The sequence below is a fragment of the Sinohyriopsis cumingii genome, chromosome 11 (assembly GCF_028554795.1).
Source record: "Sinohyriopsis cumingii isolate HCF-2022 chromosome 11, ASM2855479v2, whole genome shotgun sequence".
In the NCBI taxonomy this organism is placed as follows: domain Eukaryota; kingdom Metazoa; phylum Mollusca; class Bivalvia; order Unionida; family Unionidae; genus Sinohyriopsis; species Sinohyriopsis cumingii.
Window position 1 is genome coordinate 96,565,589 of NC_142971.1, and position 24,776 is coordinate 96,590,364.

General features: G+C 36.4%; 1 protein-coding gene across 2 annotated transcripts in view; it reads left to right on the forward strand.

The window, feature by feature from the left end:
- The window catches only part of LOC149789069 (uncharacterized), a 119,856-nt gene that overhangs the window by 68,667 nt on the left and 26,413 nt on the right, over window positions 1–24,776 (forward strand). Inside the window, exons 10-11 of one of the 2 annotated variants that reach the window (XM_089975253.1) lie at window positions 12,726–12,786; window positions 19,761–19,810. The exons of the other annotated variant lie outside the window; for it this stretch is intronic. Of the exons in view, the coding sequence (XP_089831379.1) occupies window positions 12,726–12,786; window positions 19,761–19,810 (111 nt within the window). The remainder of the gene's footprint in view (window positions 1–12,725; window positions 12,787–19,760; window positions 19,811–24,776) is intronic. 2 annotated transcript variants of the gene reach the window in all.

The window sequence follows — 24,776 nt, forward strand, 5'->3', positions numbered from 1 at the left end:
TACATGATTGATGGAAGAGAGATTGAGTCAATTACTAATGATGTTGACTTAGCAACGACGATAATAGGCCTAGCTAGATACTCGGATGATTTTACTAGATCAGCTGGCCCTAGTATGATGTTTGCCAAGGATAATACTAATCGTCCCGAAAGTAGGCCGTTCCTTATCAGACAACCCAACGATCGCGCCAATCCTGCTGTTCCCGCTGGTATCGAAGATATGATCATTAAACCTTATCCTGATTATAATCTCGGATTTACCACGCGAAAGTCCATGCTATCACCAGGTAACAGAAGATTCGCTTGTGCTATCCCGTTATCCCATATATTCGGATTTTGCAGACATTTCAGGAAAATTATCTACGGAGCAAAACACACCGTAACATTTGTCAGAAAGGAAAATAGCAACGATGCTATCTGGCGAGAAGGTGCCGTCGATTACGCTACTGGCGTGATAGGTCCCAATGATGCCGCGAATAATAACGGCATAGTAAGATTACTAAAATTTACCTTGTGGATGCCAGCGATAACCCCGTCAATAATCGAAGAAGAAAAATTATTGTCATTTATGAACCAAGGCGGTAAATCTGTCATGTCATGGCTGACAACAACAACAGATTCCACAACTACCAATATTAATGGTGATTTTACCTGGCGTATTGCATCGCAGCAAGGTACCTCCGCACCTAGGCATATCTTTATCGCGTTTTTGCGTGCCAATAGGTATCATCAATTATACAGTCATATGATATTTGATCACATTGGAGCAACAAATGTATCACTGAGAATAAACGGCCAACAAGAACCATCCGAGGAAATATCAATTGATTTTGAAAATCATTCGACGGCTCGTGCGTATCATCGCTTGTTAAGTTTCATGGGTCGCGATCAAAATATCGATACGGGATTGCAAATATCGCAGCTAGATTTTAATACTCATTATCCTATCTATTACTTTTCCCTGGAACATCTCGACCTGGTAAAACAATCCGTCGTTGATATCCATTTCAAAGCCAGAATTAACACAGCTGGACTTAATCACAAAGTGATCGCGGTAATTCTCGGCGATAGAACAATGATCTTGGAAGGCATCAGTGGCAGAATGAGAATCATCGACGCTCCTGTCGAGAAAATGTAACTTTAAAATCAAAGATTTCTAAATTTAGATTAAGCGATTATTAATATGCCATACGAACACGTCAGTGTAACTCTGACCCCGGGTCAGATAAAAAAACTTCAATCAGCGATATCAAAGCGATGCGGTATGAAATTAACACTGAAAAACGATCAAATTCATGGTGGACCTAACAAGCTATCGCTAACTAAAGGCCAGCGTGAACGTTTTTCCAAGGCTAAATCAGTAAATTCCGGCGTTCATGTGAGCCTTTCCATAGGCGCCATCAGAGATATGGTCAAAACAGGCGGATTTCTTCCTCTATTGGGGCTAGTGAAAATGGCTCTTCCGGCGATTGGAAAGGCATTCGGATTAGGCGCGCTCGGAGGGATAGGTTCCCAAATAGGTTCCGCATTAACAAGTAAAATTACCGGAGGGAGATACGGTAAAAAAAAGGGAAACGGCCTTTATCTAAGACGCCCCCCATACGGATCCGGCCTAAGTCGAGTCTACCAGCCTCAAATTTAGATCTACTTAGCGAAGCAAAGAATAAAAAAATAAAATTTTTCAGAGGCGTATTTATGCGGGATCAACTACCAGAAAAACCAAACCCTACCGAGACAGGAATAATAAATCTCGATAAAAATACCGGCCCTGGCACGCATTGGGTTGCCTACGCGATTAATCCTCGCGAAGTCGTTTATTTTGATTCGTATGGATTAGCGCCACCAAATGAATTTATCAACTACGTGTCTTCGTTGAATATTCCGATTTGGTATTCGACACTTCCAACACAAACATTAGCGGATCCACCGATATGCGGCCCGGAGTCAATTAATGTTCTTGACGCAATTTCAAAATCATCCGGCCCTTATAACAAAATTGTATTTGAATATACCGTAGATAAATATCATGGTTGACATTTACGGTAGATCGCTCTTTAGGAAGGAAAAAACAGAAACAGGCGACATCGATACATCAAAATTTGCAACCAAGAGTGATATTAACAATCTCCTATCGCTGTCAGAGGTAGATCCTGGCGAAGTTGCTGTTTTTCAAAATACCGAGGGAAGATTACACACCAGCAACGTGAAAATAACTGATATAATCAAGCGAGAAGAATATAATGATCATATCAGTCAATTTACTCGCCAATCTGAGATGGTATTAAAATCTATCGCTGATATCGCCGATATTATCGCGGAGTTCCCACCAAAGGCCGATCTCGTGGATATAAAACAAAAAAATAGTGAGTTATCAGCGGCGATGCTTCTAAAGGCCGATAAAGCATTACACGACGATCTTCATGACAGAGTGACAAAAAGATTTAACAAGCTAAATAGTGATCTTAAAAAACTCGAGGAGGTATCAAAAAATCTCAGTAAAAAACTCGACGAGGATATAAAAAAGTTCATCGATACCTCCTCAACTACACACAGCGATCTCATCGAGAGAGTAAAATCCATCAACGATGAAATTACTAGTATTCATGGCGAAATTAACGAAGTAAATATCGCGATGAGTCAGAAAACAACAATCGACGATCTCAACAAAAAAATCAGCGAGGAAATTAATAAACTCAGCGATGTTGTTGTTCCCGAATTTAACAAGGGGTTTAACGCGGCGCGTGAATCGACAGATGAGAAAATAAAAAAAATCAACGAGGATATTAACGCGGTACGTGAATTAGCGCGTCAAAAGGTCGATACATCAGTGTACGGCGGAGAAATTCGAGATTTAAACGCGAAACTTCTCGATGCAACTACAAAAATTCAAGAAATTAGCGGAGAAATATCACCGTTGGATATTCCTATGTTGGGGCGTATTTCGATACCAAGTGAGTTGATAACAGCGAATATATCCTGCAGTGTGACATTTGTTGTTAAAAAAATCACACACACTTGGACACCCGAGGATGATTCTTTTAATTTTACCGCGCCATTTAGGGGTGTATATCGAGTTTATGTTTTATCCAATATAAAATTTAATATAAATTCGACCTTTTATAAAATTTATGAATATTATCCTGGATTTTTCATTATTTCGTTAAATGAAGGTAGCATCGCAAATTTCATACTAGAATCACAAGACAGAACCACCATGGGACCAGTGCATTATATTGTAATTTTCGAATTTTTATACAATTAGTCAGGTAAATAATTTAATAAATGACCGCATCGGATTACCGTTATAATCAGGCGCGTTCATGGCAGGATTCGCTAAAAAAACTACTCGACGAGTATCAAACAAAAATAAAGAAATACCAGCGTAGATTAGTTATCATTGACGTCGCTGTGTACGCGGTATCTGCGGTAGTTGCCGGCGCGGGAATAATTTTATCCGCGGTAACAACGATAGCGCCGATCGTAGCAACGATAATAATCTCGTCAACAACAACAATCGCTGGTGTTCTCAATATCGTAGCGAAAAAGATATCCTCGTGCATGAGTGAAAAGTTATCATTGTACAAAAACAAATTATCCCAGGTCAACGACGCGTATTCGAAATTATCATCGTTTCTTTCTGAAAGTCTCAACGATGGCGTTATCTCCGATCCAGAATTTTCGGCAATGATCAGTATTTACTCGGAGATTGAACAAATGAATATTAATAATGTCCGAACTAGCCCAGATCGTGACAAACACGACACCGCCGACAACAACACTAATATCGTTAAGCTCAACCAAGCCTGAATTTAGCATCAATTTTTCAACACCAATCAGCGTCAAAGAAATTGCGTTAACACAATTGCGTGTCTACAACAGCTGGCCCAATGTTAGATCGAAATCATTTGGCAAATTATTATCAAACAATTCACTTGTTTTTGCCAACAAAAACAAATCCGATGGAACACCTGATTGGATCGTCGTTGGCATACCAACAGGCAGTTATGAAATTGAGCAACTAGGTAAGGAATTTACCACCAGAATATCAAATATAACCGGCGATGCTACTCCGGGAATAAAGATATCTGCGCACGATCCCACGCTGTCATCGATGATAGAAGTGAAATCACCGTACATGGTAGATATTTACCAATCATCGATTAGGACCATATTAGGTTGGCCTGAAATCGCACCTCTGGCAAAACCAGAAAAACCAGATGTTTTTATTCCAGGTTTTCACGAGGAAGCTCCTCCAGAGCAACCGGAGCCAAAAAAAGAAGATTTTACCACCGACGAAGGATGGTATGGAGATATCAAACACAAGACTCTGATCCACAGCGCCATCAACCTCATAAATAACCACAAATTTAACATGTTAATGTTCGCTTTTACTTTTAGGGACGAAAAAATTCTCTCGTGGTTGGTTCTTCCCAAAATTCCCCCCGGTGTGAAAATCTTCGACGCTACCCACATTAACAGGAAAATATTCCCCATAGAAGGCATCTCGATAAGAAGAACCATCAACAAATTTAATCAAGAACATAAATTATATTTAAATTTATTGCGGGAATCCTTTCATGAATGCATCCTAAATAAATCAGGCTCATGTAGCGAAATTATCAAACGCGTGAAGATTTTAAATCAACTCGCGAATGATGTTGAATATTATCATGGTATGTTTATTCAGGCGATAGTCGACGATATATCAATTGCCGATTATGTTCTTCCTATTAGCAAATTCGAGTTGATCAGAAATTCAGGAGAAAAACAAAAATTCATGAGAGTATTTGGTTTAACCGAGGAAACGCTACCAAATTTCAAATTTCCCGATTATGATGTTGATAAAATGAGAAAATCTGTTACTGATACCATCGATGATTTATTTCCGAAGTTACATGCCGCGTGGACTAAAAAAATACAATCAGAATCGATTCTCAAACACAATAACGATCCCGCCGGGCAGGGGCGGCATATCTCGCCAGGTATCGTTAACATAACGGAAGTTATCGCGATTTATCTTCACGCGGATGTTGTCGAGGGCAGCTACAATGTTGATTCGTCAGAGTCAAATCAAGCACAGCAGGGATTCATCTTGTATTCGTTTTCACCTAGCGCTTCTCCTGGTTATTTGATAATAAAAGAACCAGTAAATCCATTTTACCTGCGATGCCACAATCGATTATTGTCGAGGATAAATTTCAAACTAACGGATCAGAAAGGAAATTTGCTTGATATCCGCGGGGAAACACTAAGTATCAATCTGCTGGTAAAATCGTAAAAATCTTCGATTCTGTCTGCCAGGGAAAAACAGGCCAAAAAAATAAATAAAATCCAGGGAAATTTTCAAAATTGGAAGATTTTTTTAATTTTTGTTTTTTTTTGTTTGTGGAAATCTTCAGGAAAATTCAAGGATCAGAAATTTCCTTGGCCTTGCTCTCATCGACAAGTTTTTTCAGTTGTCTGACACGCGAGCTTGTAATTTTTTTTTATTCATATGCATCCGATAAAATCAACCTAGCTTTTTCCACTAGCGTAGATAATTTAACAAAATCCTCGATTTGATCATCGCTGACAGTCGCAAGTGATTGATACATGGCAATTTGGATCTTTTTTATTAATTTGTACTCTGACGGCAGCGTGTATTTGTATTCGAGTTTCCCCTGAACAGTCGTCTCGAATTCGGATCGGATTTTATTCGTGTCCAACTCCGAGGGAAGATTTATTTTTTTCTTTCTCAGGTCATCGATAGCTTCGATAATATTGCTTATGGTTTGTTCGTCCATGTTATATTAATTTTGTAATATTCAATTAATTTTCATCTTCATTTTTCCGAATCAAATATTATCGGAATATAGGAAAACTCGATCCACGCACCGAGGTCATATGAAAATGTCGCATTGATTATTCTTTCTGCCACTCGCCACACCGAGGCATGATTGACACTGAAATACTTTGCAGCTGCATGCATCGACGTGAATATAATTTCTTCATTTGTTTCTCGATTTATTGATTTAACCGCCCTGGAATATTTTGGAAATCTACCAACGTTACTACTGCGAAGTAAATTTTCACTCGGAGTTACCGCGTGAAGATTGGTTATTTTATTGTTGAGTTTATTTCCGTCAATATGATCGATAACAAGACCATCCCCGATAGGTCCTTTGTGACATTCGAACACGAATCTGTGACATAAATAATTTGTGCATCTTCGTTTCTTGTTTTTACTGATGGAGAACATAAGATAACCCGAATTACCAACTCTACCAACATTTTTCTTTGTTCTGGTATTTCTGACAACACCATCCGATGATGCCTCGTATCCCTCGATGGTTGGGTGAGATTTAAACTCGTATGTGATTTTCATTGCAGGAATCGTCGATTTCAGTTCCATATACAATATTCTGTTTGTTTAAATCGTAATTTGCCTTGAATCGATTAATATAATCTTCTTCGCAGGTTATTATCGAGGAAGATTTCTTTTCATAATATCGGCGTAATTCTCGATAATTTTTCCCTCCACAGGATAAACACAATCGGGTCTTTCCTCGAGTGCCAACTTGGCAAACTAAACACCGTTGTGGTCCTTTACTGCCTCGTCGAATCGCATATATGTGAGCACCACAATAATCGCCTCTGCAGGATTTGTCGCATGATTTTGTTGATCCGATTGGTATCCACGAACATTTATTCATTATAATTTAAACATTTGTCTAAAATATAATAATGGATGCATTTGATCTTGATGAGGCAGAATATATCATTCCTGAGGTTGATCGCGCCAAAAAAGAATTTTTCGATGATGGGGCGATTCACACTTGGTCGACATGGAAAACTAACTCTGTTGATGCTACGATGAATCTGGAACGGGCCAAAAAGATAATCGAGCACATAAAATTCGAACACAAGGAGGAGCGATTTATCTTTGGAATAAAATTTATTGCACAAATGCCTGACGACACTTGGATTATTCGCGATAAACGAGATCCTGTGCGTGGCGGTAAGAAAAACGTTATTTTTGATAAAAATTCGAAGCCAGGATTATTATTGGGAATCGATGGTCCTTATTATGCCAGGGCGTATCCATCTAGCGCTGTTGTTTATGGAATTTATCGGCTAAATAATAATCCCGACATGAAAAATCTACCTGCGATGAAAGAATCGCCGATGATAAATTGCGTGGCTGAGCGCGTTATCGAGCACATGAAAAACGCTCGTCGTGGATCTGGATTGACTCAGTTGAGATTGAATAAAATTAACGCGTGGGCGAAGACAGTTGTTAATGGCGCATCGATTGACGATGTTGCTGTGTTGAGCAAGAAACTTAAATTTCCTATCACGGTGAAAACGCTATCAGGAGAAATATTATATTCGTCGCCGTATAGATCTCGAGGAGTACCAATCGAAATTGTTGATCATAATTCACATGCGTGGTCGCAGTCGGTAATGATATTTCCGCGAGATCGTGTTGTTAAATTTTATCCCGTGGAAGGCGCAAAAGACAATTCCGATGCCATGTTCAGATATATCAAAATATTAGCCGCATCTGATCCAATATCAGTTTGGTTATTTTCGAGCGAAGAAAAATATGATCAGTTTATATTGCCGCGAGGAGATATTTACCGTGATGAAAAATTACATGAATCTATGAAAAATATCGCGGTGAAATATTCGTCAAATCCTGATCAGTTATTAACGAATTGTTTTACGGTTCCGTCTGTTGCTGCTCACGCTGCCAGAGAAAGAAATTCGTGGAAACCTACAAGGAACGAATTTCTCACTGATATTCAACTTAGTTGTATCGAATACGGCCATGGCGGATTGTGGAATACCAAATATTTTTTCGAAGATATGATCTCCGTTGATATGAGCGCGTGCTATCCTGGAAGTTTCCTCGGATATGGTGATTGTGCGGATTATTTTGCTAAATTCGGCCATCCCACCAGCGAGATGACAAGGGTAGCAATTAACGGACCGTTGCCTGATTTTGTCATGACCGGATTCGCTTATGTTACTTCATTCGAGTTTGCTCAAAATTTACATAAAATTTGTTATATTTGGTTCGGTCGGCATTTATCTCAACGTCGTTGGGTCCCTACGGTGTTGTTGAGGTATATGCTGGATTCGTCAATGTTAATATCGTTGACGGTGAGTGAGGCGATTATATCGTATAGAAAACAAACTGAAGTATGCTTGCCGACGGATTGTGAAAACGCGAAAGATATCGGAAGAAAAATAATTGGCAAATTTACTCAAGGAGGATCCGTTGATCATAAACACCGACACGCTAGGTTGTTTATCAACGATGCCGAGATGGACTTTATTATTGCCGATACAGTGTCGCGAGGAATATTCTGCAACAGAGAAAATATTATTATTGACGGAGTAAAGTTGGGTACCGTAATTAGCTATCTCGACGGAGAATCAGTGCAGTATACGCATTTGAGATCATCGATGCTCGCTTATGTGAGCATAAATTTACTGTCGATGATAAATAAATTTTCTGATATCGCGGTAAGGGTCGCAACGGACTCGTTTTATATCGATAAGAAATATCAGTATAGGCTGGATAATTTAATCGCTGATGGTTCTTGGGGAACTTGGAGGATAAAAAACGAGGATATCCTAGATTACTGTGAGGACGCTGATGTCGAAGATTGCGATAAATTTCATCGAGATAAATGCGAGGAAATATCGACGGCTGCATCTGCATTTGACCCGATTTCACGTAACAAATTCGTTTACATGAATGGTCCTGGTGGTAGCGGTAAAACAACGCGAGCGATAAATTTATTTGCGAAATCTGATATGATAGTGTTGACTCCAACTCACAGATTAGCGCGAGAAATAAGGAAACGCAACGTTGATTCTTGCACGTATCACAGTTATTTCAAATACAGCGGTGGATTATGGGATTCGGCTCGTATGGGAAATAAATATATCAACAGAATTATAATATTTGATGAAATTTGCACAGTAAATTTAGTTGTATTAAAATCGTTCCTGATCTGGCTGGAGGGGAAAAATACCGCCGTGGTAATATGCGGAGATCATGGCCAGCCTGATCCGATTGATGGTGAATCTCCTCACGAATGGCTCAGGAATTTTGTTGACTATTATGAGGAAATCGACGCTGATTATAGATCCGATGATATTTTACTGACTGAATTTAAGAAATTAATTCGATTACAACCGAATAAGTTTCAATGCGATGTGATGAGAAGAATAATCGACGAGACTCCGATGGATATTTTTCTAAATTTGTGGCGTCCCAATCATTTGATCGTTGCTAGTAGGAAAATTGTTCGCGATGTTATTCAGGATATATTATTCAAACTTCATTGCGAGAAATTTCCAACATTACAGGTGCCGTTGTGTTACAGGCCCGCTGATACCAGAAAACAAAATATCAGTGTTACTTTACCCTGCGGAGAGGAAAAGATCCTGGTCTTGAATGATATTATTCTTGTTGATATTAATCTTGTCAATGACGCGATAAACGAAGAAAGATCGCCATGGAAATTAGGCTACGCAACAACGATACACTCATCGCAGGGATTAACCGTGGATGGCCAAGTTTGGATCGTCGATGATAGAATTTCATGGTCAAATTTAGTTTATTTAGCCGTGTCAAGAGTAAGAAAATTATCTCAATTAGGTAGAATTCGGTTTCACATTAATGACGCTGGCGGTAGTTGAGTATCTTTCGGTATTATTTGTAATTCTTCCTTGGTAAATCCGCGTTGTGGCGCTAGCGAATCTAGGAAATAAATTGCTGGTCTTCCTGACGATCTTGTTACGGCTGATATTTTGTGTGTTGTTACGCTCCAGGTTGGATCGGTTGCTCTTTTTCTTCCTCCTTCGGCCTCGCCTTCTTTATATAAATACTGGACCGTGACGCTACCTAGCACAGGCGGAATTGTGGAATCTCGCTTTAGGGGTATATTCGATTTTGTAATTGCAATTGCGGGTTTCATTGCTATTGTTCGAGTTACTTCGTTATTTAACGCGTTAATCACATGAGGCAATCTTGATACCCAATCATGAGATCGATTATCTTGAATAAATTCACGCGCGTATTGGTATCCGAATAATCGTTCTGCAAGAGTTTTGTTGAATCTCTCAACGATAGCTTGATTGTGATGAACACCTACAATACCGCGACGGATTTTAACATTATTCTTTTTCATCAGTGAAGTAACCGCGCCAAGAAATTCTCGACCTGGATCAACCTGGAGAAGCTTCGGCCATGTTAATGGAGATCGTGAATAAATTTCGCTAAACGCCTTAGCGATCTCCGTTGCTGTTTTATTCGATAACGGCTCGGCTTCTTTATACCTGCTGGCGATATCAACAACCGTCAAGACATATTTATATGTGACTCCGTCGACGGTATCGTAAGGAAGAAACATTAAATCAGCCTGATGGACTTCATTAGGGACACTGACGGTGAAACTTGCATATGGTATTTTCTTAGGCGGAGGAAGATATATTTGCCAGACTGCCTGTTTCGATAACCACGATTCAGCGGTGGATTGTTTTACTTTAGCGGCTTTAGCGAGTTTGGCTATTGCTGATTTTCCTCGCCAGAATCCTCGCGGAGAATAATATATTTGCTCCATTATTATTTACCAGCGCCGAATACTAATTTACCTTTCATCACGCCTTTTATCAACCAGGTTGCCAATTTTTCTTTGAAACTTTTGTTAGGAATCGCGTCTATTGCGTGAATTAGCCTAATATCAGCGAGATGTCTTTGTTGTAAATCCCCGCTGCGATACGCAAGATCATGATAGTAACACGCGTTATCGATGGCGTTTACTGGATCTTCGCCGGGATTTGGTTGATTATTATCGTTGAGTCTTATATCGAGCCTTGTGCCGGGTCCGCAGTAATTGTATCCTGGTAGATGCTTTTCTCCGGGATATTTCGCCCAGGGAGTTCCGGGTAGATTTGACAAGGAGGCGGCAATGTCTCCTCCGGTTCTTCTATTTTTTTTTTTACAAATTTGAACTTGCGTGTCTTGCAAACTTCGCATTCTCCTGCAATTGCGTTCCTGTTATTGCGTGTGACGATTTCGATTGGATTTATCGTAGCTGTGCGCGTGCGACACTTAACACAATATAGATCCATGTATTCTAGTAACATGAATGTAATTGATTTTTCGGCCACGAAGCAACGCGAGCAGGTGAAACACAACGCGGTGTTACCGAATTCGATAAGGATGATAATTATTGGCCCGTCCGGTTCTGGAAAGACGCAGTTGTTGCTAAATTTGATAATGCGATGGCTAAAATGGGATAAGTTGTATTTGGTTGCACCGTCCGTTGATGATCAGCGTTGTTATCAAGTACTAAAGGAATTTAGCGACAATACCGACGAAGGCACAATCGAATTCATCACAGACATCAATGAAGCTCCATCAGTGGAAAATTTAGATGGCGATGTTAATAATCATGTCGTATTCGATGATGTTATGCTGGATAAGCAAACTAATCCGGCTAGGATATTCTCGCGTGGCCGACACAAGAACACCGATGTTATTTACGTGACGCAGCGATATACGCAAATTCCAAAGGTAATTAGGGACAATTGCAATATCTTATCCGTTTTCAATGGCGTTGATACTCACACGCTGAGAAATATTCATCAGACTTGGTGCAACGGCGACATGGACATAAACAAATTCAAAAATTTCTTCAGCCGCGCCCAGGCAACACCGCATGGTTTCATCACGATTAATCTTCATGATCCGCATAGTAGATATCGAATCAGTCTCGATCAAATTTATTCATGAGATTTGCAGCCAAATCCTTTGTACAAAAACGACAGCAGAATAAATTTTCCACCCCCCCCTAAAATCTTTCGTTTTTTCTATGCCCGAATACACATGAAAATTGCAATCGGTAACGAATTTACGCAAATTAATTTTCGTAGGAAGGCTTATTTTTGAAATCTGAGGCTTCTACGGAGAAAGTTTGCGTAGGAAGCTTTATTTGGTCTGAAACGTCTGGTCTGTAGAACTTCCCTGCTGCTGTTTAGTTATGGTATGATCTGGGGGATGGGAGCTGTCATTCATCTAATAATGGCTAGCCAATCATATTCTGTATGTGGGGAAAGGGTGTGAGATTATGATATTTGTATATATGATATTTGTATATATAAAGGTATAGTAAGGGGCAGAAAGAGAGCAGAGAAAGAAAAATGTACAGCAGAGATAAGATGTAGTTGGAAATAAGAATCAGAATGAGATATACAAGATGGGGAGTTAAGAGAAAGGATATCTAATAGACATAATGGATTGATATATAGATATTCTGAGTGGACAACTATAGTGAGAAACAATGTAGAAAAACATTAGTGTAGAATTTAGAGAGGTGGACAGAACTAGTGTGTACATTGGATATAACCAGTAGATTACAATATGGCTTAAGTGTTTTAATTAGTATACCGCTGGTCCCTGCCTCACCCAGAAGCCAACAGAAAGACTATCACAGGTCAGACAGAATGCATTTATTGGGTCAGATATGTAAGTCATTTGAGAACTAGCAGCTAATATAACAGATCAAGTCATAATTTGTAACTTTGCATATTAGAATTTCCTTCTGTTGGCTGCTCAAATATAAAATAAATTTTTCATCTTCTTTGGACAAAATTACTAAATTCTAGAAGCTCCAAAAGTATCTGCTATTACGATAAACAAAATGTATGCTGTATATTTATGTGCAGGAGCAGGAATCATTGGAGATCACAAAGAAAAAGAAGAAAGGATTCCTAAAGAAGCAAACAGGTAAAATGGAGTTAGACTGATAGTTTCACTGATGAAGCATGCAGGTAAAATGCATTTAGACTGATAGTTTCATTGATAAAGCATACAGGTAAACTGCATTTAGACTGGTAGTTTCATTCATGAAGCATGCAGGTAAAATGCATTTAGACTGATAGTTTCATTGATGACGCAGACAGGTAAAATGCCTATAGACTGATAGTTTCACTGATGAAGCATACAGGTAAAATAAATTTAGACTGATAGTTTCATTGATGAAGCATGCAGGTAAAATGCATTTAGACTGATCGTTTCATTGATGAGGCATACAGGTAAAATGCATTTAGACATAGTTTCACTGATAAAGCATACAGGTAAAATGCATATAGACTGATAGTTTCACTGATTAAGCATACAGGTAAAATGCATTTAGACTGATAGTTTCACTGAAGAAGCATACAGGTAAAGTGCATTTAGACTGATATTTTCACTGATGAAGCATACTGGTAAAATGTATATAGACTGATACTTTCATTGATGAGGCATACAGGTAAAATGCATTTAGACTAATATTGTCACTGATGAAGCATGCAGGTAAAATGCATATAGATTGAAGCATGCAGGTAAAATGCATTTAGACATGTTTTCACTGATGAAGCATACAGGTAAAATGCATATAGACTGAAGCATACAGGTAAAATGCATTTAGACTAATATTTGCACTGATGAAGCATGCAGGTAAAATGTATATAGACTGATCGTTTCATTGATGAGGCATACAGGTAAAATGCATTTAGACTGATAGTTTTACTGATGAAGCATACAGGTAAAATGCATTTAAACTGATAGTTTCACTGATGAAGCATACTTTTACAATGCATATAGACTGATAGTTTCACTGATAAAGCATACAGGTAAAATGTATTTAGACTGATAGTTTCACTGATGAGGCATACAGGTAAAATGCATTTAGACTGATAGTTTCACTGATGAAGCATGCGGGTAAAATGCATTTAGTCTGATAGTTTCACTGATGAAGCATACAGGTAAAATGCATATAGACTGAAGCATACAGGTAAAATGCATTTAGACTGATAGTTTCACTGATGAATCATGCAGGTAAAATGCATTTAGACTCATAGTTTTACTGATGAAGCATACAGGTAAAATGCATTTAGACTGATAGTTTCACTGATGAAACATACAGTTAAAATGCATTTAGACCGACAGTTTCACTGATAAAGCATACAGGTCAAAAAAATATAGACTGATAGTTTCACTGATGAAGCATACAGTTAAAATGTATATAGACTGATAGGTTCATTGATGAAGCATACAGGTAAAATGCATTTAGACTAATATTTTCACTGATCAAGCATGCAGGTAAAATGTATATAGACTGATAGTTTTAATGATGAAGCATACAGGTAAAATGCATTTAAACTAATAGTTTCACTGATGAAGCATACTTTTACAATGCATATAGACTCATAGTTTCACTGATGAAGCATACAGGTAAAATGCATATAGACTGAAACATACAGGTAAAATGCATTTAGACTGATAGTTTCACTGATGAATCATGCAGGTAAAATGCATTTAGACTGATAGTTTTACTGATGAAGCATACAGGTAAAATGCATTTAAACTGATAGTTTTACTGATGAGGCATACAGGCAAAATGCATATAGACATAGTTTCACTGATAAAGCATACAGGTAAAATGCATTTAGCCTGATAGTTTCACTGATGAGGCATACAGGTAAAATGCATATAGACTGATAGTTTCACTGATGAAGCATGCAGGTAAAATGCATATAGATTGAAGCATACAGGTAAAATGCATTTAAACTGATAGTTTCACTGATGAAGCATACTTTTACAATGCACATAGACTGATAGTTTCACTGATGAAGCATACAGGTAAAATGCATATAGACTGAAGCATACAGGTAAAATGCATTTAGACTGATAGTTTCACTGATGAATCATGCAGGTAAAATGCATTTAGACTGATAGTTTTACTGATGAAGCATACAGGTAAAATGCATTTAAACTGATAGTTTCACTGATGAAGCATACTTTTACAATGCATATAGACTGATAGTTTCACTGATAAAGCATACAGGTAAAATGCATTTAGACTGATAGTTTCACTGATGAGGCATACAGGTAAAGTGCATATAGACATAGTTTCACTGATAAAGCATACAGGTAAAATGCATTTAGACTGATAGTTTCACTGATGAGGCATACAGGTAAAATGCATATAGACTGATAGTTTCACTGATGAAGCATGCAGGTAAAATGCATATAGATTGAGGCATGCAGGTAAAATGCATTTAGACATGTTTTCACTGATGAAGCATGCAGGTAAAATGCATATAGACTGAAGCATACGGGTGAAATGCATTTAGACTAATATTTTCACTGATGAAGCATGCAGGTAAAATGTATATAGACTGATCGTTTCATTGATGAGGCATACAGGTAAAATGCATATAGACTGATAGTTTCACTGATGAAGCATACTTGTACAATGCATTTAGACTGATAGTTTCACTGATAAAGCATACAGGTAAAATGCATTTAGACTGATAGTTTCACTGATGAGGCATACAGGTAAAATGCATATAGACTGATAGTTTCACTGATAAAGCATACAGGTAAAATGCATTTAGACTGATAGTTTCACTGATGTGGCATACAGGTAAAATGCATTTAGACTGATAGTTTGACTGATGAAGCATACAGGTAAAATGCATTTAAACTGATAGTTTCACTGATGAAGCATACTTTTACAATGCATATAGACTGATAGTTTCACTGATAAAGCATACAGGTAAAATGCATTTAGACTGATAGTTTCACTGATGTGGCATACAGGTAAAATTCATATAGACTGATAGTTTCACTGATGAAGCAAGCAGGTAAAATGCATATAGGTTGAAGCATGCAGGTAAAATGCATTTAGACATGTTTTCACTGATGAAGCATACAGGTAAAATGCATATAGACTGAAGCATACAGGTAAAATGCATTTAGACTGATAGTTTCACTGATGAATCATGCAGGTAAAATGCATTTAGACTGATAGTTTTACTGATGAAGCATACAGGTAAAATGCATTTAAACTGATAGTTTCACTGATGAAGCATACTTTTACAATGCATATAGACTGATAGTTTCACTGATAAAGCATACAGGTAAAATGTATTTAGACTCATAGTTTCACTGATGAAGCATACAGGTAAAATGCATATAGACTGATAGTTTCACTGATAAAGCATACAGGTAAAATGCATTTAGACTGATAGTTTCACTGATGAGGCATACAGGTAAAATGCATATAGACTGATAGTTTCACTGATGAAGCATGCAGGTAAAATGTATATAAATTGAAGCATGCAGGTAAAATGCATTTAGACATGTTTTCACTGATGAAGCATGCAGGTAAAATGCATATAGACTGAAGCATACGGGTAAAATGCATTTAGACTAATATTTTCACTGATGAAGCATGCAGGTAAAATGTATATAGACTGATCGTTTCATTGATGAGGCATACAGGTAAAATGCATTTAGACTGATAGTTTTACTGATGAAGCATACAGGTAAAATGCATTTAAACTGATAGTTTCACTGATGAAGCATACTTTTACAATGCATATAGACTGATAGTTTGACTGATAAAGCATACAGGTAAAATGCATTTACTGATAGTTTCACTGATGAGGCATACAGGTAAAATGCATATAGACTGATAGTTTCACTGATAAAGCATACAGGTAAAATGCATTTAGACTGATAATTTCACTGATGAGACTTACAGGTAAAATGCATATAGACTGATAGTTTCACTGATGAAGCATGCAGGTAAAATGCATATTGATTGAAGCATCCAGGTAAAATGCATTTAGACATGTTTTCACTGATGAAGCATACAGGTAAAATGGATATAGACTGAAGCATACAGGTAAAATGCATTTAGTTTCACTGATGAATCATGCAGGTAAAGTGCATTTAGACTAATATTTTCACTGATGAAGCATGCAGGTAAAATTTATATAGACTGAGAGTTTCATTGATGAGGCATGCAGGTAAAATGCATTTAGACTGAGAGTTTTACTGATGAAGCATACAGGTAAAATGCATTTAGACTGATACTTTCACTATGAAGCATACTTTTACAATGCATATGGACTGATAGTTTCACTAATAAAGCATACAGGTAAAATGCATTTAGACTGATAGTTTCACTGATGAAGCATACAGGTAAAATGCATATAGACTGATAGTTTCACTGATGAAGCATGCAGGTAAAATGCATTTAGACATGTTTTCACTGATGAAGCATACAGGTAAAATGCATATAGACTGAAGCATACAGGTAAAATGCATTTGGACTGATAGTTTCACTGATGAATCATGCAGGTAAAATGCATTTAAACTGATAGTTTCACTGATGACACATACAGGTAAAATGCATTTAGACTGATAGTTTCACTGATGAAGTATGCAGGTAAAATGCATTTAGACTGTTATTTCCACTGATGAAGCATACTTTTACAATGCATATAGACTGATAGTTTCACTGATGAAGCATGCAGGTAAAATGCATTTAGACATGTTTTCACTGATGAAGCATAATGGTAAAATGCATTTAGACTGATAGTTTCACTGATGAATCATGCAGGTAAAATGCATTTAGACTGATAGTTTCACTGATGAAGCATACAGGTAAAATGCATATAGACTGATAGTTTCACTGATGAAGCATACAGGTAAAATGCATTTAGACTGATAGTTCCGGAACTATCATTAAAACATAGGATTATACTTTATTTCCCACATAAAAAATTTTATGCTCTGGATAATTTTGAAGCCAATGGCATTTTCACCTCTTTAATTGTTATCTATTTGGTACTGGTCTACATTTGTTGGATATTTTTGAAGTAGTTGTCAATTTTTATACCTACAAGACAGCAACATAAGTATGTACTACGCTTTTATATATACTATTTTCTGAAGGCAGGTTATTCCTTGAAGTTGTTGGTTAAGTTTCATCCTTAAACATATACATTTATAGTAGATTGTTGCATAAAAGTTCAAAAGTACCTGGAGTCAAAGAATAAAGTTGGAACTTGTGTCATCTGTCAGTTGTGGAGGAAAATCCTGATTTAACATGACTCTGTGTGGTTAGGTAGCTCAGCATATGAAATTGTTAAGTCACAATATATTAGCATTCATCCAAATTCAGTCATGTGACATTTCTTGATTTGATTAAAATAATTCATGAAGTTATTTAAAATTCTTCCCACATTGGAGATTTTCTCCATTTTTGAAATTCTCTATCATAGAAAAGTGTTTTGACAAATATTTATTAACTCATATTTGTGTTAGAAATTAAGACACAAAAAAAACAATTCAATGTTGTGGTCATTCAGAAGAACCAGGTCTTGTTTAAAACTTGTGGAAGAATGAAATGCTTAAGCTCTTTTAACATTGCAAAAACATGTGTGCACATGATATTTATTATTTTATGTAAAACAAATAAATTGACAATGAAGACTTTTTGAGTGTAAATTGTATATACATGAATTGTAAGTAAATTGAGGTAATAAATCACCTTCTGTTGAGTGTGATATTTTTTATTATAAATGAACAGTCTGTTGTGTAAAAATAGCTGTCTGTAATTTTACAAATGGTTGAGAGGTACAGAAGTAAGGAAAACTATGATTGCTTATCATATATGATTTATTTCTTAAATAGATAGTTCAGTCATAAATGCTATTATTTAGTCAAAATAATTACATTATGACAAAGAACTACACACAACAATTTCACTATGACAGAGAGCTAGATACACCACAATTTAAATATGACAGAGAGCTAGATACACCACACTTTAAATATGACAGAGAGCTAGATACACCACAATTTCAATATGACAGAGCTAAATACACCACTATTTCACTATGACAGAGAACTAGATAAACCACAATTTCAATATGACAGAAAACTAGATACACCACAATTTCAGTATCACATAACTAGATACACCACAATTTCACTATGAGAGAGAACTAGATAAACCACAATTTCAGAATCACAGAACTAGATACACCACAATTTCAGTATGACAGAGAGCTAGATACACCACAATTTTGGTATGACAGAAAACTAGATACACCACAGTTTCACTATAACAGAGAACTAGATAAACCACAATTTCAGTATAACAGGACTAGATGCACCACAAATTTACTATGACAGAGAACTAGATACACCACAATTTCACTATAACAGAAAACTAGATTCACCACAATTTCAGTATGACAGAACTAGATACACCACAATTTCACTGTGACAGAGAATTAGATACACCACAATTTCAGTATGACAAAGAACTAGATACACCACATTTTCAGTATGACAGAAATAGATACAACACAATTTCAGTATGATAGAGAACTAGATATGCCACAATTTCAGTATGATGGAGAGCTAGATACACCACTATTTCAGTATGATGGAAAACTAGAGAAACCACTATTTCGGTATGACAGTACTAGATACACCAGAATTTCAGTATGACAGAGAACTAGATACACCACAATTTCATTATGATGGAGAAGTAGATACACCACAGTTTCAGTAGACCATACAAGATATTCCTCCATTTTACTTAAGGCGAGACTGGAAGCAAATTGTGTTTGATTATAAAAAAATTAAATGAAGGCATGAAATAAATGAAGAGATTATTACTAGAATAAAATTTTCTAATTTAAACTTTAATCTGTTCTGACCAAACTATTTGGCCATTTTATACAAATGGCCATTATATAAAAGTTTTATTACTATTATATTATAACAACATTCTTGGAACCAATATGTGGCTGACTACACAGGAGACAGTTGAGGGAAGAGTTACTATGCTTTTCTAACTCCTATTTATCAGGCTGTTCTGTCTTAAGTTTCTTGTTCTCTACACACAGGGAGGAAGAAAAGGGACAATACTGTTGAAGAGAGTAGAGAAATTAAAGAGGTTAGTTGCAAATTTTACATTCCAGTTGTGTTGTGTATGTATTTTTTCCCCACAAAAGGCTAAGAAAAAGCATCTTGTACTAGTGCTGATTTTTTATTTTTAGTGGGTAGCAATTGTAAATCATAGTTTTTGGAAAATTGACATTTTTCCATGATATGTATTGTTAGTTTGTAGATATTAGAAGGCTTGATTGTTCTTTGAGTCTTGGAATTGATTACATACTGATTTCATTTTATTTGATTGATAATAGTGTTCAATACAGATAGTCAATCCATAATTTGTATCATACACTGGAATTGGTAATAATTTTTCCAATTTGGTTTTAATTCCACTCAAATGGTATAGAGTAAAATATTTGGAAAGCATAAAAGAGAGGGAGTGAGGAGAAAAACATTTGCTTGGTATACCTTATTAAACACATTTTCTCTGCCAATTAGGAACAAAAATGTATGTTGTACCTCATGACAGTGCATTAACAGTCCTGTAAATCAAACATTTTACCATCCATAAAGATCAGTTAAACAATTGATACCTTATGACAATGCATTTGTGGCACTGCAAATCAGAATATATTAGCATCAATGAAGATCCATTGAACAATATGCACCTTATGACAATGCATTCAGCACTGTATAAATGGGGAAGTTTTGACATTGATGAAAATCTACCAAACATTGGCGCCTCATGACATTGCATTCATCACTGTATAAATGGGGAAATTTTGACATTGATGAAAATCTACCAAACATTGGCACCTCATGACATTGCATTCATCACTGTATAAATGGGGAAATTTTGACATTGATGAAAATCTACCAAACATTGGCGCCTCATGACATTGCATTCATCACTGTATAAATGGGGAAATTTTGACATTGATGAAAATCTACCAAACATTGGTACCTCATGACATTGCATTCATCACTGTATAAATGGGGAAATTTTGACATTGATGAAAATCTACCAAACATTGGTACCTCATGACATTGCATTCATCACTGTATAAATGGGGAAATTTTGACATTGATGAAAATCTACCAAACATTGGTACCTCAAGACACTGCATTCATCACTGTATAAATGGGGAAATTTTGACATTGATGAAAATCTACCAAACATTGGTACCTCAAGACATTGCATTCATCACTGTATAAATGGGGAAATTTTGACATTGATGAAAATCTACCAAACATTGGCACCTCATGACATTGCATTCATCACTGTATAAATGGGGAAATTTTGACATTGATGAAAATCTACCAAACATTGGCACCTCATGACATTGCATTCATCACTGTATAAATGGGGAAATTTTGACATTGATGAAAATCTACCAAACATTGGTACATCATGACATTGCATTCATCACTGTATAAATGGGGAAATTTTGACATTGATGAAAATCTACCAAACATTGGCACCTCATGACATTGCATTCATCACTGTATAAATGGGGAAATTTTGACATTGATGAAAATCTACCAAACATTGGCACCTCATGACATTGCATTCATCACTGTATAAATGGGGAAATTTTGACATTGATGAAAATCTACCAAACATTGGTACCTCATGACATTGCATTCATCACTGTATAAATGGGGAAATTTTGACATTGATGAAAATCTACCAAACATTGGTACCTCATGACATTGCATTCATCACTGTATAAATGGGGAAATTTTGACATTGATGAAAATCTACCAGACATTGGTACCTCAAGACACTGCATTCATCACTGTATAAATGGGGAAATTTTGACATTGATGAAAATCTACCAAACATTGGCACCTCAAGATATTGCATTCATCACTGTATAAATGGGGAAATTTTGACATTGATGAAAATCTACCAAACATTGGCACCTCATGACATTGCATTCATCACTGTATAAATGGGGAAGTTTTGACATTGATGAAAATATACCAAACATTGGCACCTCAAGACATTGCATTCATCACTGTATAAATGGGGAAATTTTGACATTGATGAAAATCTACCAGAAATTGGTACCTCAAGGCATTGCATTCATTACTGTATAAATGGGGAAATTTTGACATTGATGAAAATCTACCAAACATTGGCACCTCATGACATTGCATTCATCACTGTATAAATCGGAAAATTTTGACATCGATGAAAATCTACCAAACATTGGTACCTCATGACATTGCATTCGTCACTGTATAAATGGGCAAATTTTGACATTGATGAAAATCTACCAAACATTGGTACCTCATGACATTGCATTCATCACTGTATAAATGGGGAAATTTTGACATTGATGAAAATCTACCAAACATTGGTAACTCATGACATTGCATTCGTCATTGTATAAATGGGAAAATTTTGACACTAATGAAAATCTACCAAACAGTGGTAACTCATGACATTGCATTCGTCACTGTATAAATGGGAAAATTTTGACACTGATGAAAATCTACCAAAAATTGGTACCTCATGATAGTGCATTTACAACCTTTTAAATAAGAAAAATTCAAGTAAAATGAACATAAAGTGAATACTTTATCGTCTGAAATTTCAGGTATGTTAATGGAGTAGGGTGATTTTAAATAGTAAGTATTATTGACCAGTTATTTGACCACAGATAACAAAATATCACTGTTGAAGTTTTTTCTAAACTATCTATTGAGTTCACATTTTTATCAGAGTGAATTGTAATATAAGTGCATATCTGGTAAAAATCTATTTATCTATGTGGTCAAGAACTATTTATCTTTATGGTCAAGAGCTATTTTTCTGGTCAAGGGCTATTTATCTATCTGGTCATGAGCAATATATCTATCCGGTCAAGAACTATTTATCTTTATGGTCAAGAGCTATTTTTCTGGTCAAGAGCTATTTATCTATCTGGTCAAGAACTACTTATCTATCTGGTCAAGGGCTATTTATATATCTGGTCAAGAGCTATTTATATATCTGGCCGAGAGGTATTTATCTATCTGGTCAAGGGCTTTTTATCTGGTCAAGAACTACTTATCTTTCTGGTCAAGAGCTATTTGCCTATCTGGTCAAGAGCTATTGATCTGGTCAAGAGCTATTTATCTATCTGGTCAAGAACTAATTATCTATCTTGTCAAGAACTATTTGTCTATCTAGTCAAGAACTAATTATATATCTGGTCAAGATGTGTTTATCTACCTGGTCAAGGGCTATTTATCTATCTGGTCAAGGGCTGTTTATCTGGTCAAGAACTATTTATCTTTCTGGTCAAAAGCTACTTATCTATCTGGTCAAGAGCTATTTATCTATCTGGTCAAGAGCTATTTATCTATCTGGTAAAGAGCTCTTTATATATCTGGCCAAGAGGTATTTATCTATCTGGTCAAGGGCTGTTTATCTGGTCAAGAACTATTTATCTTTCTGGTCAAGAGCTATTTGTCTATCTGTTCAAGAGCTATTTATCTATCTGGTCAAGAACTAATTATCTATCTTGTCAAGAACTTTTTATCTATCTAGTCAAGAACTAATTATATATCTGGTCAAGATGTGTTTAGCTATCTGGTCAAGAGCTATTTATCTATCTGGTCAAGAGCTATTTATCTATCTGGTCAAGGGTCATTTATATTTCTGGTCAAGAGCTACTAATCTATATGGTCAAGAGCTATTTATCTGGTCAAGGGCTATTTATCTTTCTGGTCAAGAGCTACTTATCTATCTGGTTAAGAGCTGTTGATCTATCTGGTCAAGAACTATTTATTTATTTGGTCAGTAACTATTTATCTATCTGGTCAATAGCTATTTATCTATCTGGTCAATAGCTATTTATATATGTGGTCAAGAGCTGTTTATCTATCTGGTCAAGAACTATTTATCTGGTCAATAGCTATTTATATATCTGGTCAATAGCTATTTATCTATTTGGTCAATAGCTATTTATCTATCTGGTCAATAGCTATTTATCTATTTGGTCAAGGGCTATTTATGTATCTGACCAAGAACTATTTATCAATCTGATCTAGAGTTGTATGTCTATCTGTCCAGGATGTTTGTATCTACCTTGTCAGGAATTATGTAAATATTTTGATCAGTAGCTTTGTATCCATCTTATCATGGATTGTGTTCAAATTATTATTTATGTTTTTACCATAAATTGGGGCCATAGGTGGCCAAATGGTATACGATGCTCACATGTACAGATCAGTGACATCTCACCTCTGTCCATGTGGGTTTGAGTCTTGGGCTCTGCCAGCTTGAGTATGTTAGAAATTTGCCAGTAGTATTTCGTGGATGGATGGTTCTTTCTGGGGTACTCCTGAGTTCTTCCTCCCCAAAATATATTGGCCACAATGTATAGCCTATCATTTGCTGACAAATGGCAATAAGCCCATAACAAGAACAGTCCTCCATTCTATCAGTATTGCCAGTACAGTAATACCTTGAACATTCGCGAGGTTTGGTTCCAGAACCAGTCGCGGATCAGGAGGAATCGCGAATGTTTGGTATGAGTCACTAAAAATGCTAATAAATGCTTATTTCTAGGGTTTAAACCCTAAATATGACCCAAGTCATGCTCCCAAAGCACTTTAATTTCATTTAAAAGTTAGCTTAATACATTACCCTTAAAAAGAGAAATAAATGCTTGACGTAAAAATAGAGTACAGTATCGCCTAATGGGTATTTGCCACACTAGCGCATTTACAGTACGGTACATGTATACTAATATTACCCCTATACTAATTCATTGGCTGCCGTTTTCTTTTGCACTCACAATAAGGTAAAACCAAGTAACGAATGTGACTGTAAACTTAATGACTGACATTTTCTTTGTCATTGTCAGGAAGGTAAACTAGGTAAACTTCATATGTCACAGAAGTCATCTAAGGTACAATTCAATAAAATAAAGAAAACATGTACGTAAAGGGTACCAATGAAAATTTCGGCAAATCCGTGAATTCGTGAATCCAGAAATGCGAATGCATGAGGTATTACTGTAATTTGATTG